The sequence below is a fragment of the Catharus ustulatus genome, chromosome 18 (genome assembly GCF_009819885.2).
Source record: "Catharus ustulatus isolate bCatUst1 chromosome 18, bCatUst1.pri.v2, whole genome shotgun sequence".
In the NCBI taxonomy this organism is placed as follows: Eukaryota; Metazoa; Chordata; class Aves; order Passeriformes; family Turdidae; genus Catharus; species Catharus ustulatus.
The window spans coordinates 4,063,894-4,079,512 of NC_046238.1; the positions used below are offsets into that span (position 1 = coordinate 4,063,894).

General features: G+C 47.6%; 2 protein-coding genes across 2 annotated transcripts; one reads left to right on the plus strand and one right to left on the minus strand.

The window, feature by feature from the left end:
• Nucleotides 1-186: 186 nt before the first annotated feature.
• On the plus strand, nt 187-11,940 carry USP30 (ubiquitin specific peptidase 30). The gene is given in 15 exon segments (XM_033075884.2): nt 187-217; nt 561-670; nt 1,120-1,293; nt 1,820-1,923; nt 2,871-2,969; nt 3,672-3,714; nt 3,956-4,050; nt 4,662-4,721; nt 5,662-5,748; nt 6,250-6,330; nt 7,024-7,170; nt 7,172-7,244; nt 7,798-7,906; nt 8,871-11,556; nt 11,591-11,940. Coding segments are annotated over 13 exon segments (1,413 nt in total). The 5' UTR covers nt 187-217; nt 561-570; the 3' UTR covers nt 9,112-11,556; nt 11,591-11,940.
• ALKBH2 (alkB homolog 2, alpha-ketoglutarate dependent dioxygenase) lies at nt 11,785-15,126 on the minus strand. Its single transcript, XM_033075885.1, is given in 4 exon segments — nt 11,785-13,010; nt 13,013-13,209; nt 13,927-14,125; nt 14,797-15,126. Coding segments are annotated over 4 exon segments (756 nt in total). The 5' UTR covers nt 15,014-15,126; the 3' UTR covers nt 11,785-12,867.
• Nucleotides 15,127-15,619: the final 493 nt, after the last annotated feature.

Consider the following 15,619-nt stretch of genomic DNA (forward strand, 5'->3'; position numbering starts at 1 on the left):
CTCGGGCCCGCCCCCGGTGCCGCCCCCGCTCCGCCCGCCGCCATAGCGCTCCCGGCCATAACCGCCCCCCCCGCGCCACTTCCGGTGCCGCCGCCCCGCCGGTCCGTGCGCTCCTGCCGTCCCCCCGGCACAGCTCGGCCGCGCGCTCGCGTTCCGGCGCGGCCATGCTGGCGGAGGGGCCGGTGCGGCGGCTGTTGCGGGCGGGGGAGGGGGCCAGGTCCGAGGGGAGGGCTCGGCTGTGACGGGAGTGGGTCGGGATGGAGCGGGAAGAACCTTGGGATGAGCCGGGAGGGGGCCGGCTCTGCGCGGAGGGGAGGGCGGGCGGTTGGCGGGGCTTGGGTCGGTCGGGGCGAACCCTCGGCCGGGCGCTTCCTTTCTTCCTTTCTCTCACTTTCTTAATTTCGCTTTCCCCCTTCCCTTTATTTCTTTCCCTTCTCCCTTCCCTTTTCCTGCTCCATTCCCCCCTTCCCTTCTCCCCTTCGTTCCCCGGTGAGGGCCGGGCCCGCGGCCTGTCCCGGTTGCCGCAGCCGCTGATCCCGGCCCCGCTTTTCCCGTGGCAGGCACCGAGCCATGAGGAGCTGGGGAGTGCTGGGGGGCGCGGCCGCGGCGCTGGCAGCCGGGATTTACGTCCTGTGGGGCCCCATCAGCGGCAGGAAACGGCGCCGGAGAGGTACCGGAGGGGCTGGGGCTGGCAGCACCGGGAGCAAGGCCGATAAGTGCTTTATCTCGTTTTTTCCAGCTGGTCTAAACGCTGTGGAAGCAGCTGTTGGGATTTCCAGGGTTGGGTGGGGTTTTGGGTGGGAAGCTCTGGGATAGCTTGGGGAGGGTTGTCCCTGGATTTCTGGAAGTGTTCGAGGCCAGGTTGGATGGGGATTGGAGCAGCCTGGGAGAGTGGAAGGTGTTCCTGTCCATGACAGGGGGTGGGATGAACCCCAAGATCCCTTCCAAATCATCCTGGGATTCTGTGAAACACCAAAAATCAACTGAAAACAGAATTCCGTTTAAACAGAAAGAACTCCCATTTTTCTGTTGCTATAGCACCTCCCACTGCATTCCTGCTGAAAACCGGGATGTTTCCCTCGGATTTTGTGGTGTGAACTCTTGCAATTCTCTTTGCAGGGCTTGTCCCTGGTCTCCTGAACCTGGGCAACACGTGCTTCATGAATTCCCTGCTCCAGGGCTTGTCCTCCTGCCCCTCCTTCATCAGGTGGCTGGAGGAGTTCACCACCCAGTACACGACAGAGCAGGAACATAATCAACATCTGTCAGTGACTTTGCTGCAGCTCCTGAGAGGTACTGAGACATTTTCCTGTTGTGGCAAACCAAGGATAAAATATTTGAGGAGAAATGTTGTCATTTTTAGTCTCTTTTCCCAAAGAAAGAAGCTAGTGTTGTTTCTATTCCCTATTTTATTTCCCTCTCTAATTTTCAACCCCATGGCCGAAGCTCAACCACCTTCCACAGAAGGGTTGAATTCCATAGAATTCAAGAAATCTAGAATTCTATTAAAAATATTAACAAGTTATTTAAGCTTTTGCTTTTTCCCCTAAGCTTACTATTTTCCAAAAAAAAATCTAGGACTATTTGTAAGCTTTTGGGTAAAAATATTAAAGATTTTAAGCTCATTTCTGGACTCAATTCATCTCTGAAGCCATCAGGTGATCTCCTGGCTTCCCTCACAGGGTTGTTGTTTAAGGAAATCCCTTGGAATTCTGCCTTGGGATGTTCCTGTGGAAGTGCTGTGAGGCTGGAGGTGTTTAACTCTGTCAAACACTGATTTTTACTCATTTTTGGCTCCTCCTGACGTTCCCTTCTCCAGTTTTATCGTGCCAGGAGGTGACAGAGGATGATGTCCTGGATGCCAGCTGCCTGCTGGAGGTGCTGAGGATGAACAGGTGGCAAATCTCCTCCTTTGAGGAGCAGGTGAGTGCAGGGAAATCCCCAGTGGGAGCTGTCAGATCTCAATTCTGTTTTCACAAACATCCACAGGTTGGGAATGGAGCTTTCAGTGTGCTGGGATATTCCTCAGGGAATTCCTGGCTGCTTCCAAACCTTGTCCTTACCAACAGGGTCAGGAATATTAAACCAGAACAGATCCAGCTCTGATTTCTCTGTGGATAATGGATCTGTGCTCTGCTCCCAGGGATGGACTCCAGGTTTCCAATCTTTTCAATAATCTTCATTATTTGCAATTCTTGTCAATATTTCCAACAATTATCTCACTCCTAAAATACATCCCTGATTTCCCAGGATAGATTTCAATTATGCTTCCCTTGAAATTGAGGAAAAACAGAGATTTAGGAATTCATTTGGGAGTATTTTTTTCTCCCAAGTGTTTCAGTTTTATGAGTTTATACTGCCCAGAATGTCTTCAGTACCTTGTGCTGTTTGGAAGCTTTTGGACACAACAAAACATATTCACAATTAACACAAATACTATTGTAATGATCATAAATATATTTAATATGGTTATTTATTTTTCATTATTAATAGTCAGTATGTACTTATGTATTATGTGTTTATATGTAATGTGTTTTAGATGATTTGTATTATGTATTTTTATATGTATAAATATTTCTATCAATATAGTAATATGCCAACATATATTATATATAAAAACTTATAAATTTGACTGTGACTATAAATATACCTGACTATAAATATACCTATAAATATAAATACAAATGCAAATTGAATATAAATTAAATATAAAATAAAAATTAAATATATAATAAAATATTAAATATTACATAGAAATATTAACTATAAATATAAGCTCTGAGCTGTAATTTTTTTCCTTAATTTCCTGTGGAATTCCAGCCCTCCTGGAGTGGTTTTTTGATGTCTCTTGCTGCTGACTCCATTTTCAGGATGCCCATGAGCTGTTCCATGTGCTGACCTCTTCCCTGGAGGACGAACGGGATCGGCAGCCCCGTGTGACCCATCTGTTTGATGTGCATTCCCTGGAGGTGATCCCACTCATTTCCTGAGCACAAATTCCTGCAGTCAGGAACAGAGTGTCTGTTTAGCATATTCTGATTCTGTTCCCAAAGCTGTTCTTTAATCCTGTGATAGGAACTCATCAAGAAGTCAAATTTAAGGAATTTTCAGGTTTTTTCTGAAGATAACTTTGAATTTGCAGTGTTCCTGCTTTCCTGAGGGGTTTTGCATCCCTAAATCCATGGGATGTAGGCATTTAAATGAGTTCCTCTAAGCAGTTACTCTGATCTGTAGTTCCCACCTGAAAAAGGGTTGAAAACTGCAAAAAGGGCATTTCTGAAAGAGTTTTATGGAGGTAAAATTGATCTTATCCCTCCAGCTTGCTGGTAAACTTGATGCAGATGGAAAATATCTGGTTTTGCCTAAAATATAGACAAAAAAAAGGACAAAATCTCCTATTTTAGTGTTCTGTGGCAGAGTTCTGCAGTTTAATGATTCCTTTTACAAGCAAAGGTCAATTACAAATTTGTTTTAAATTTATAATTTAAAAATTTTTTTGGTTTTTTGTTCTTCAAATATAAAGAGCCACTGAGATTCCCACATTTTTTCTATAGCCAGAAGAGCAATTAGGGATGAAATAGGAACACATTTAATACTTTATGTATTAAATTCTAAATCTTATCTATGTTGCTGAGGTGGGGTTAATATAATGTTTTTATCTCCCTCTGTAGCAACCAGAAATAACCCAAAAGCAAATAAGCTGCAGGACAAGAGGTAGGATTTTATCCCTTCTGGACATTCTGAATATTCATAGGGTAGTTTTGTTTATTAAAGGGATAATATGAATTGATCTTTGTACTGAAATGAAATAAAAATCAAAAAGATAAATAAATTCTTAATCACTGGGATAAAAAAATGTGCTTTGGGGGCATTAATTTTGTTACTGCAGGGCAAAAGTGTGGGATTGGAGTGGTGGAAGTGGATGGAAAATCCAAAGAGAATTTTTGTCTTGCAGGATCTCTTCCCCCTGTGTCCAGCCACTGGAAATCTCAGCACCCTTTCCATGGAAGGCTGACCAGCAACATGGTCTGCAAGCACTGTGAGCACCAGGTGTGGAAATAGATAATATTTTATTTTATTATTATTATCTATGTCATGTGAGAAGGGGTTTCCAACACTCAGAGTGCTTCCTGGAACCTTCATTCCTTGGTGATGAACAAGGATTTATCCCTAAAGAGACTAAAAAAATTCATGTGGTGCACCCTGTGGGGGTAACAGCTGCCTCATCAAACAGAATAATTGATGTTTTATTCTATTACTGAATTAACTATTTATTAATTAATAATATTACCTGCAAATCCACTCACATGGCTGAGTTTAGGACTTGCTGCTCATTCAGATTTTTCAAAGGCACTTAAAGTCCAGTTATCCCAAGTAAGGAGGTGAAGATAACCTGGATAAAGGGAAAATATGCAGAAATTAAACCTCATTTATAACCCAAACCAAAAGAACATTTGTATTTTATTTCCCAAAACCTTGCAAACAATTTGGTGTGAGCAGGAAGAGGCCACTCAAAACATTCCTGGTGTCCCCTGGGGGTTTGAATTCTGTTCCAGCAAGGAATTATGGACAGCATGGAGCATAAACTCATCTTGGGAGAATTGGGTTGGATTTTTTTGGGGGACTGCCATAAATGCTGGCTCTGGAATGTTCTCTTGCAGAGCCCTGTGAGGTTTGACACCTTTGACAGCCTCTCCCTGAGCATTCCAGCAGCTGTGTGGGTATGTATCCCTCTGCTCCCTGACCTCCTGCCCTCCCAGGGCCTTTCTCAGCTGCTTCAGGATTTGATTTTCCTGCTCTTTTAAGCCCCTGTGCTGCTGCAGAACCTTCTCCCTAATGGGTGGTGAAGGGTTACAATAACCCCAACAAACAGAACTTGGTGATGCCACCAGAGCTGTTTCTCCTGCTGGAGGATTTGGTTTTTTCTGTGGGATTTGAAGAGCCTAGATCATATCCCAAGGGCTGCTTCCCATCTTGGTAAAGTGATTTTCAGCTGGGGGCTCCCCTGGCAGCTCACACCTTACCCCATCCAGGCTTTTCCTGTGGGTGATTTCCACTGGGAATTGTTTCTATTTCTTTCTGAAAAACTAAAAATGACAAAACATTGTGGATTTTTGGACTGTAAGGGTTTGTTATTTCATGTCTTGTAGTGATTTGTTTCCACTGCTACTTGTACTCCTCTAAATTGTGATTCCCACTTGCAGAGTGCTCTCCTGGACAGCCAGGATTGGGATTTGGACACATCTTCTGCTCTTTGTGTTTTGTTTTATCCAATCCTGGGCAGAGCAGGATATGAGGAAGGGCAGGAAGGAGGCCTCAATTCCATTAAAAGCTGCATTTCTCTTAGGGACAAGGCCAGAGAGCATAAAGTGATCCCTGGAGTGCTGGAATGAGACATAAATAGGAACAGGACAGGAATCTGTGGTTTAAAACCCCACTGGAGAGCTCACACAGGGAATCACTGCTGCAAAGTTTTCCATGTTTAAAAAGGAGAATCCCCACAGTTCCATGATCACCCAAAGCCATTCAGTCAGTTCTTTCATGAAATAATTCTGCAGTTCTGTAGTTTTTCTATGGAAGAAATTAAAAATCCTTTCCCAAAATCCAGTGGAATGCACCCTGAAATTCCTACAAATAATTCTGGCTTTTCTTGGCCCTCAGGGTCGTCCCACAACCCTGGACCATTGCCTCCATCACTTCATCTCCTCAGAGTCTGTGAAGGATGTTGTGTGTGACAACTGCACCAAGGTAGGTCCCTTTCATTGCTGTCACATTAATTGCTGTCACATTAATTGCTGTCCCTTTAATTGCTGTCACCTTCCTGCTCAGTTTTGAGCCTGCTGACACAACCCTGGCTTCACTTTCCACCTCCTTTTTCTTCAGGGCTTGGGGAAAGCCTCTGGGATTTCAGATACTTAACAAGGAGTTCTTACCTCACAGAATATCTGAGGCTTTACTTACTGCTGCTGTTACAAAATCTACAAATATTTTATTCTGTACTTGCCAGGTATCACGAGGGATAATTTTTTTGTTCTGGTATTGTTTAAAAATCAACAGAAGAGGTGAATGAGTGCAGTTCTGAGTGAATGGAGTTCTCTAAATGCTCATTTCTGCTTGATTTGGATTTAGAATTTTGATCCTTTAGGAATTCTGAAGAGCATTCCTAGGTGTGGTTAATGCACTGAGCATAAAACAATTAATTGCTCCTGACTGCAGGTGCCTTCATTTTTTTTTCCCTTTTCATTCCAGATCCAGGCAGAAGGAATTCTGAATGGACAGAGCATAGAAAACCAGAGAACAACATTTGTTAAGCAGCTGAAGTTAGGAAAGGTGAGGCAAAAATCCCCCTCCAAATCTCTTAATTTGAGCTGCTTGTGTCCATTTCTTGCACAAATATTTTACTTTTCAAAGTAAACTCACCTGGCAAATATTTGTGGGCACTGAGGCCTCAACTCAGAAAACATTAAACACTGAAAGGATGTGGATATTCTCCTGTTATTTAGCAAAACACATAAATGTGAGCTTGGCTCATTTCTTAGATTTTACATTAATGCTTCAGTGAGCAAATTGATTTATATTTACAGGGTTTGTAGCATCTTTAGCAATTCCACATTTCAGAGTGATTAAAATATTCTGAATACAGCTGATGAGTAAACATCAGGTGTGATTTCTATCAGAAAACTTTTTTTTTTTGCTCTGTAATCCTGTCATGCAAAGGCCAGCAGGGCACTGGTGTATAATTAGGAGCCTCAGGTGCCAATAATAGTAAATAATAATAATGTAATTGTTGCTACAGCAATGATTTTGAATTTCAGCTCTTTATAATACTCACTATTTTTGGTTTTCCTCTGTGCAAAGCCATTAATTATTGGGGATTAGGAAATATCAGGAATTATTGCCACATTTTAGGGACACTGAGTTTACACAGAGATAAGGGAAATGTATTTCCTTATTTTTTGGATTTACCACTCATTTCTTTCCATGAAAAATGTGGATTTTCCTTTCCTGCACTCATTCCTGAAGCTGCCCCAGTGTTTGTGCATCCACCTGCAAAGGCTGAGCTGGTCCAACCAAGGCACTCCCCTGAAGAGACACGAGCACGTCCAGTTCAACGAGTTCCTGGTCATGGACATCTACAAATATCGAGTTCCTGGTCCCAAATCCAGCCAGGAGCAGCTTCAGCCAGAAAAACCTGGAGGAGACAACCCCTGGAATAAAGGATGGGAGAGCAGGGAAAGCTTCAGGTACCTCCTCTGCCAATGAAACAGTTCAGCTCTTTCTGCATTTTTGCAGAATCAAACCATGAGCAACATCTTGATGTGGGATCTGCAAAAAGGACAGAAATCCCTTTGCCTTTCCAAAATTTACAGTTCAGTTTGGATCATTTAATTTTGATCCTACTAAAGAGATATTAAAAAAATAAATTACAAACCATAGCACAGAAATCATATATTTTATGTCCAAAAGTGTGTTGAACTTGGGATGTCCCAGGGTTTTTCTTGTTAGGGATCTCTTCTAAGGCTTCAGGACAAGCAAGAATGGGTGAATTCTTCAAAAACAATTAGAAAATCCAGCTGTAGATCTGTCCTTAGGCAGCTCAATATTCCTTTAGTTGGGATTTTGGACACATATTTGTCATGTAAAATAGATTTGTATAAAATATTCATTGCATTTGGATATTAAAATCAATAAAACACCTTCATATATCCCATGCTGAAAGGCACTGCAGGAGCAGGGGTGCAGTTCTTAGCAACAGCACTAAAGTTAAATCCCTGAAATTTCTCCTTCCTCTGGCAGATGCAGAACAACCAGCTGGTACCAAACCTCTCTTCATGAATGGTGCCTCCTCTTCCACATTTTTAATGTCCCCAGGAACTTTCCCACTTGCTGCATTCTCTGAGTGCAGGTAAGTTGGAGATTTGTGCCCTCTCTCTTCATTTCTGTCCTTCAAACTGTCTCCATTTTTCTGTCCTTGTCCTGAGGCTGGTTACAGAATGTGTGACCTTTGTCCAGCTCCTGTGCTTGTGTCCTGGGCTGATTTTTAGTCCTGGGAAAGGGAGGAGGGCAAGTTAAAAAACAAAACTCAAAATCTCCTTCCTCTGGTCATGGTTGCAGTAAATCCTGAACAGCCATAATCTCATTGCTGCTGCTTTCCTCTAGCCTTCCTTTTCCTTCATTTATTCAAATTTTTTTGATTTCAGTTGCACCTGCCATGATTCCACTGGGTAAATGACACCTTGGGGGCTTCTGCTGACAATCTCTTTTCCATAGAATTCCAGAATGATTTGGGTTGGGTTGGCAGAGAATTAGGGACCATCCAGTGCAGTCCCCTCCCCATGGGCAGGGCCACCTTCCACTATCCAGGATGCTCCAAGCCCTGTCCAACTGGCCTGGGTATTTCAAGAGATGGAGCAGCAGGTTTGATTCCCATAATCCCAGAATGGTTTGGGTTGAAAGGAAACTTGGAGATCATCCACACCCTGCCATGGGCAGGGTCACCTTCCTCTATCCCAAGTCACTCCAAACCCCATCCAACCTGGCCTTGGACACTTGCAGGGATGGAGCAGCAGGTTTGACTCCCATAATCCCAGAGTGATTTGGGTTGAAATGAGATTTGGAGATCATCCAAGTGGAAGGGCCACTTTCCATTATCCCAGCTTGCTCCAAGCCCTGTCCAAGCTGCCCTTGGACACTTCCAGGCATGGAGCAGCAGGAAAAAGCAGTTTGCATCACAGAATGATTTTGGGTTGGAAGGGAACTTATCAATCACCCCATCCCGCTTTTCCTGGGACAGCACCATCCCAGCGATGGAGCAGCCACCCCCTGCCCTGCCACCCCCCCTGATGTGCTCGTGTGTGTCCCCCCTGCAGGGCCCCTCTGTACCTGTACCGCCTGATGGCCGTGTGGTGCACCATCGGGGACATGCACTCGGGACACTTCGTCACCTTTCCGGCGCGCTCCCGGGCGCCCGCGGCAGCCAAGTGGCTCTGGATCTCGGACGAGTCCGTGCGCAGGGCCAGCCTGCACGAGGTGCTGGCTGCCAGTGCCTACCTGCTGTTCTACGAGCGTGTGCACGGCCGGGCCCAGCCCCAGAGCCCCGCCCAGGACTGAGCTTGTCCCTCCTGCCGAGCTCCCCCTGCTCTCTGCAGCCTCCCTGCCCCGTGCTGGCAGCCGGGAGTTGTGGTTTGTACCCAGATCCTGCTGTGCCACCCCGGTGTGTGTTGAGTTTTTCTGCCTTGTCCCAAGGCTCTGTTCTGTGTCCTCACACAGCACTTTTCCCATGGAGATGCTTTATCCCACACATTTCACTTCCCAAAGGGGGAGCCCTGGAAAGGGTTGATGTTAGAAGAGCCCTTCCCCTCCCCTGGCACTTCCTCCATTTTGCACCAGCCCCTCCAGGTTCCCTTCCCTGTGCAATGGTACCTAAATTCCCATGGCTCTCCTTGAGAAGCCTTTGTCTGTCAGGCAGGGGTTTTGTCCCAAAGCTCTATTCCCAATGTTTGTGTTTGAGAAGCCTTTGTCTGTCAGGCAGGGGTTTTGTCCCCAGGCTCTACTTCCCAATGTTTGTGTTGAGGAAGCCTTTGTCTGTCAGGCAGGGGTTTGTCCCAGGCTCTATCCCCAGTTTTTCCCAGCTGGGAGCCCTGGGAGGGGGCGATGGGGAAGCTGCTGTTGGCAAAGGCAATGATTTAAGACACAAAGTGCCTTGAGCTTCCCTGAACAGCTTGCATTGCCACTGGCCCAGCCCTCTGCATGCCCACTGTGTCCCTGGGAATGCCTCACAGCCATGGGATGAACTCATGGAATCACATTTCTCCTGTCCTGTCAACATCAAGGCATCTCCACAAACAGCCCTGGTCCAAAAGATTTCCCTGCTCACAACAATTTTCCTCCTAATTTTCTCCTTTGTAAAGTCCTTCTCCTGATTTAAATTGCTTTATCCAGGAGATAATTTTGTATCTGTTAAGAGCTGAAACCTTAATTTATTTCTCCATACCTTGGAATATAGCTGGAATCAGCACATGGAAGTGTTTTGCTAGTGCTCAGTGTTGTCATTTCCTTCAGCACTGTTGAATCCAGTTGTTTGTAGCATCAACTACAACTTTTAATGCTGTGATTTTCCAAGCTGCTGTAACTATTCTAGACTTGCTCTTCCCATTTTATTGCTGGAATCTGCTTATTCCCAGCATTGGGATCTGTGACTCCTGGCTTGGCAGCTGAGCTGTAGAGCAGCCCCTGGCCTTGTTAAATGGAATATAAACAACAAAGCTGGTGGGCATTTACTGGTCTCATGAAGAAATCTGAGAATCCTGCATCAGCTCCAGGCTGCCCTGTAAATAGAAATAAGGGGAATTCTGCTGCTCTGGGTTGTTTGATGTGGAAAAAAAAAAGATTAAAAAAAAATCCCAAAGCACAGAGGGAGAAGCAGCAAAAATTCCTCCTTTAAAAACCTGCTTTTAAATGACCGGGAATAAAATATGTAGTTTGTTTTTAGCTCTTTCTGTCCTTGTAAGCTTGGAGGAGAAAAAAATCCCTCATCAGACAAGCTTTTTTCAATGTGAAGTTTTCAAATAACAACTGTCTTAAATAGTTTTTTAGGGCAACTTTGTACCTCATGAATTCATAGTGCTGCCCAAAGCTCGGGGGTGTTCACACTTCCTCAGGAGAGGCTCCAAACCAGCCAAAGCAGGAGTGGTAAAAGAGTGGATATGCAAAATTATTTACACAGCTCATCATTCCAGAGCCTGGAGCACAATTCCTGGCCCAGGTAATGCTCATAGTACATAAATATTGATAAATCCACTGCTGGACTGGGACTTGGTTTGTGGCTGTGCTGTACAAGCAGTAGTTTGGTTTTAAACCTGTTTTAAGTTATAGAAAACCAAGAAAACAAAACAAAACAAATACCTGAAGGATGCAAAATGCCAAAAATTTGCTCTGGTTGAAGGGAGAGCTGAGAGAGCTGGAGGAGGAGCCAGCCTTCCCTCCTGGGAGCAATTTAAAACCATCATCCCAACATCTCCCTCCAGCAGCTCTGCCCCTGCAGCTCAGAACTGAAACCATTTCCAGGGCCAGCAGGGGCTGTCCTGCATTCCCCACACTCAGTGCTCTGCTTGGGGCTTTTCCTGCATTTGGGAGTTCAGCTGAGCCCCCCTTGGCTTAGTTGTGCTGGAGGAGGGGCAGAGGACACGCACACTGTGGACTGAAATCTGAAATCTGGCAGCTGGGACAGGGACAAAGTCACCTCTCCTGCACAGCCAGCAAGTTTTCTTTTGTCAAGAGCTGTTTCCCTGGGCTGTGGATTAACTCTGGATCTCCCTCAAGGGCTATCAAGGGAGAGTTGAGCCTTTTTTCTGGCTTTGCCTGGTTGGGAGGTGTAGATGGGCTTGGCTTAACCCTCAGGTGAGGAATGGAGCAAAGCTCAGCACCTCAATCCTGGCCTTGAGCTGTGCCAGATCCTTCCCTGTGAGCTGGGGAATCTGTGCAGGGCTTTGGGAGCTCATCCTCCCCTCTGGAGGCCACTGGGATCTGTTTTCCAGCCAAGCCTCCCCTCTGGAGGTCACTGGAATTTGTCCAGCCCTCCCCTCTGGAGGTCACTGGGATCTGTTTTCCAGCCAAGCCTCCCCTCTGGAGGTCACTGGGATCTGTTTTCCAGCCAAGCCTCCCCTTTCTGGGAGGACTCCATGCAGCCACAAGGCTCAAACTTGTCCCTCCCAAGCTGCCATGGTGGAAAAGTTGTAAAGAATAATAAGTTGTAAAGAATTAAGAGCTCCAAGATGACATCTCTGTGTTTGGATTATTCTTGTGTTTATTTTGTGTGTTAATTTAAAAATGTCTGTTCCAGTCCAAGCACTGCACTGCTGTTGGAAGTTGCTTTTTTTCCACTTCAGGGTATTTTTGTAACTGTACAGTAGCAATAAAAGAACAAACTTGGTAGAAAAATCTGTGTGGGAATGTCTTGAAACAAACACCAAGCTGGGAGCCAAAGGGTTGAAACAACACAAGCCCTGGATAAGAAAGATTTTCTGCAGGAGCTCTTCAGGCTCCACAGAGCATCTCAGGGTGGCAGAAGATGGGAAGAACAAACTCCCACTTGTCTGCACAGACTTTAATTCCATAGGAATTATGGACCCACCACTGAAGGCCAGCACTAATTCCAGTGGCTAATACAGATGAGAATTCCCATTCCTTGATGCCTCAAGATCTCTTGGGGACTGGGCAGAATTCCCTCATTTTCAGCAGGATTCCCTGTGGGTGTGGGAGGTGATGGCTTTCAGGGAGTCAGGATGGGATCCCCAGGGATAATTATTTAGGAAAATACACTCTGACAGTGACAGCTTTCCACTGGAAATGGGACAATCCAGTTCTTCCCCACAAGGGGTTGTTTATACAAAGGACCTGATGGAGGAAAAGTCTTGTGCTTCCTCCTGCGAGAGCAACCTCCCCCAGGAGCAGAGGAGGTGGAACAGCAGAGACAGGAATCACAGTCCCTGTGCTCACCTCAGCACTTCCCTTCTCCATGTCAGGCTCATTTTTGCTTTATTTTAATTAAAATAACCCCAAGCAAACCAGAGCTCATTGACAGAAAGTATCACCTGCACAGTGTCAGCTTTAAACCACCACAGCTTGTGGCTCCAGTGTTTTTATAAACTGCTGCCTGCAGGCTGTGGAGCATTTTCACCTTCTAGGAACGCTGCTTAGACAAAGATCAGCTGAGAACAAACTTCCTGAGCAGAACAAGGGCAGCAATCAGCGAAAGAGCAACATCTCCCAGAGGGAACAAACCTTGCCACTGACAGCAAAATTATCAAACCTCTCATGTCCATTTGCTCCTCCAGTCCCTTGGATCACCACAGCAGAACTAAAACTTCATTTCGCAGATCCCAAAGATGAGTGAACATCTCCCTGCTTGGCGCTGGGCAGGACTTTCCTGAAGGTGAGGTTGACCCTGGGGGCCAGCACCCTCCTGCGTGGGGGCAGGCTGTGGTACCAGTGCAGGTTGGTGGGGTGTTCATGAGGAGCAGGCTGCCGTGGGCCAGCTGCAGGGTGATCCTCCCTGTGCCCACCATCCCTCCCTTCCCGCGGCGCTCCCGGCGCCGGAACACGAAATCGCGGCAGGCGCCGAAGGACACGGAGGCGATGGGGCTGCGCGGAACCAGCTCCTTCTCGTCGTCACGGTGCTCCCCGATGTGATCCAGGCCATCTTTGTACCTGTGCACAGCATGGCATTGATTGCTGTCTTGGGTTGTAATGCAGGATGTGAGTAAAAGTGTGAATTCTGGCATCAGCTGTTAAAAACCAGCTTTGCTGACCCTTCTGCTAATGGCCATTGAGTCCCACTGCATGACTGATAAAATTCCATCATCCCACTGGGAGATGCTCCAGCCAGGGGGAGGGGCCAAACATTTCCTACCTAAATAAAATCTGAGATTTAGAACACCAAAGCTGCCTTTTTCCACTGGATTCCAGAGGAAAACCAGGCCCTTCTACATCATCACTGGGCCTTTAGAGAAAACTGCTCCCTGCTTAAACAGACCCACATCTGTCACTGCAGGATTGCAGCCACCATTTAATGGGACTGCTACCAAACCCTGGCTGACTGACAGGTGTCAGGTTGGATTCTGACTCTGTCAGTGTTTTGTTTTTTTTGTATTACTGTATTTTTATTTTTTTTTTAGTAAAGAACTGTTATTCCCATATCTTTGCCTGAGAACCCCTCAAAATTATAATAATTTAGAGGGAGGGAGTTTACATTTTCCATTTCAAGAGAACCTCCTGCCTTTCTTAGCAAACACATCTTTCAAACCAAGATAATTACTTACCAATAATACAATAATTATTTCCCAATTAAACTCAAACACTGCATGTGTTGATTGTTTTGTTTCATTTGAAGGAAAAGCTGCTTGGTGCAGCTGAAAGGGGCTGTACCTGTTGATGAGGACGAAGTTAAAGGTGTGCCCTGTCTCCGAGGTGACGCGCTCCCGGATCCGGGTCAGCACCGGGATCCACGGCTTAGGGTGGAACGTGACCCCTGAGTAAGTGTAGGACAAGCCAGGGTCTCCATAGGTCACCTTCTTCCTGGGAATCTTGTGCCACGTGCCAAACACTTGCAGTTTGGTCATTTCATCTGTTTAAACAGCACAGGGGAAGGATCAAACCCGGCTCTGTATCGTGTTCTCCTGGATCTGCAGCAATCTCCAAACAGGAATGAGGGTGCTCATGTCAACCCAAAAGCTGTGATCCCTGCTCCCAGGGCTTGTGTCCCAGCAAAACTGGACACTCTTGTTCTCCCCCTTTAATGGGATGAACAGGACCAGCACCCCCATCATGTATCTCGTACACTAAACTCCAGTCCAGGATTATCCCCTGACAGACACTTCCAGCTCAGCAAAACCGAGCCTGTGGGGTCACAGCTGTGTCCTTAGCATCTCAGGTTGCGCAAACACCAGGTGGCTGCAGAAATCTCCAGTGCCTGCAGAAATCTCCCAATGCCTGCAGGAATCTCCCAGTGCCTGCAGGAATCTCCCAGTGCCTGCAGGAATCTCCCAGTGCTTGCCAACTGTGCCCAGTCCTGGGAATCGCGCTGGGACTCACCTGGATGGGCTGACAGGGAAATGTTTCACTGGAAAAGGGGTATGGAGGGGAATACAGCTGGACACAGAAGGTTTGAGGCTGGAAGGGACCAGTGGGGGTCACCCAGGTCACCCTCCTGCCCAAGCAGGGTGTTCAAGAGCACTGTCCAGGCCTTTGGGAGGCCTCCCTGGACTGCCCGGGCACCCTCACAGGGCAGGAATATACCTTCGAAATACTCCACCTCCTTCTCCAGCTCCTGGAAGATCTCGTCCGCCTCAGCCTTGCTGAAGAGGATGCGATAATCACAGCTGAGCCCCTCGGCGCGGATCTCCCGCGGCGGCGGCCGCTCCGGGCCGGGCCCCTCCAGCCGCGGCCTCTTCCCCCCAGCGCTGCCGCCATCCCCCGCCTGCCCGCGGGGCAGTTTAACCACGAATGCGTCCATGGGCGAGCCTGGAACCGGGAGCGATGCCCGAGGGAGGGACGGGGGGAGCGGGAGGCGCGATCCCGCGGGAAACGGGAACGCGCGCCGGGGAATGGCGGCGCATCAGGCCCCGCCCCTTCACCCAACGGCACCGCCCCTTCATCCATGGCCCCGCCCCTTCATCGCATGGCCCCGCCCCAGCGCACGCGCGCGGTTTTGGCGCCAAATCCGGGTCCCGTCCGTCCCGCGCTGCCGCCGCCGCCCCTCACTCACCGCCGGCCTCCCCCGCTGCCTGCCTGCCTGCCCCGCTCCGCCGCAGCCATGATCGGGCAGAAGACGCTGCACTCCTTCTTCAGCCCCGTGCCGGCCAAGAAGCGCGGCCGCTGCTCGGAGTCGGGCGGGGATTCTGAGGTAGCGATCGGGGGGCTGAGGGAGCCCGCGGCTCTGCAGGATGGGAGAGGGGAGGGAGGAGCGGGGTCTGGTGGCGACACACGCGTGTCGGGCTCTGTGTGTGTGTGAGGGGGCCTGGGGGCCCTGGCGCCCTTTTCTGAGGGGAATAGGGGGGGGCACAATTTACAAACTGCCGCGCGGTTGCACGCGTGGCTGAGCTGTCAATCAAACCGCCAC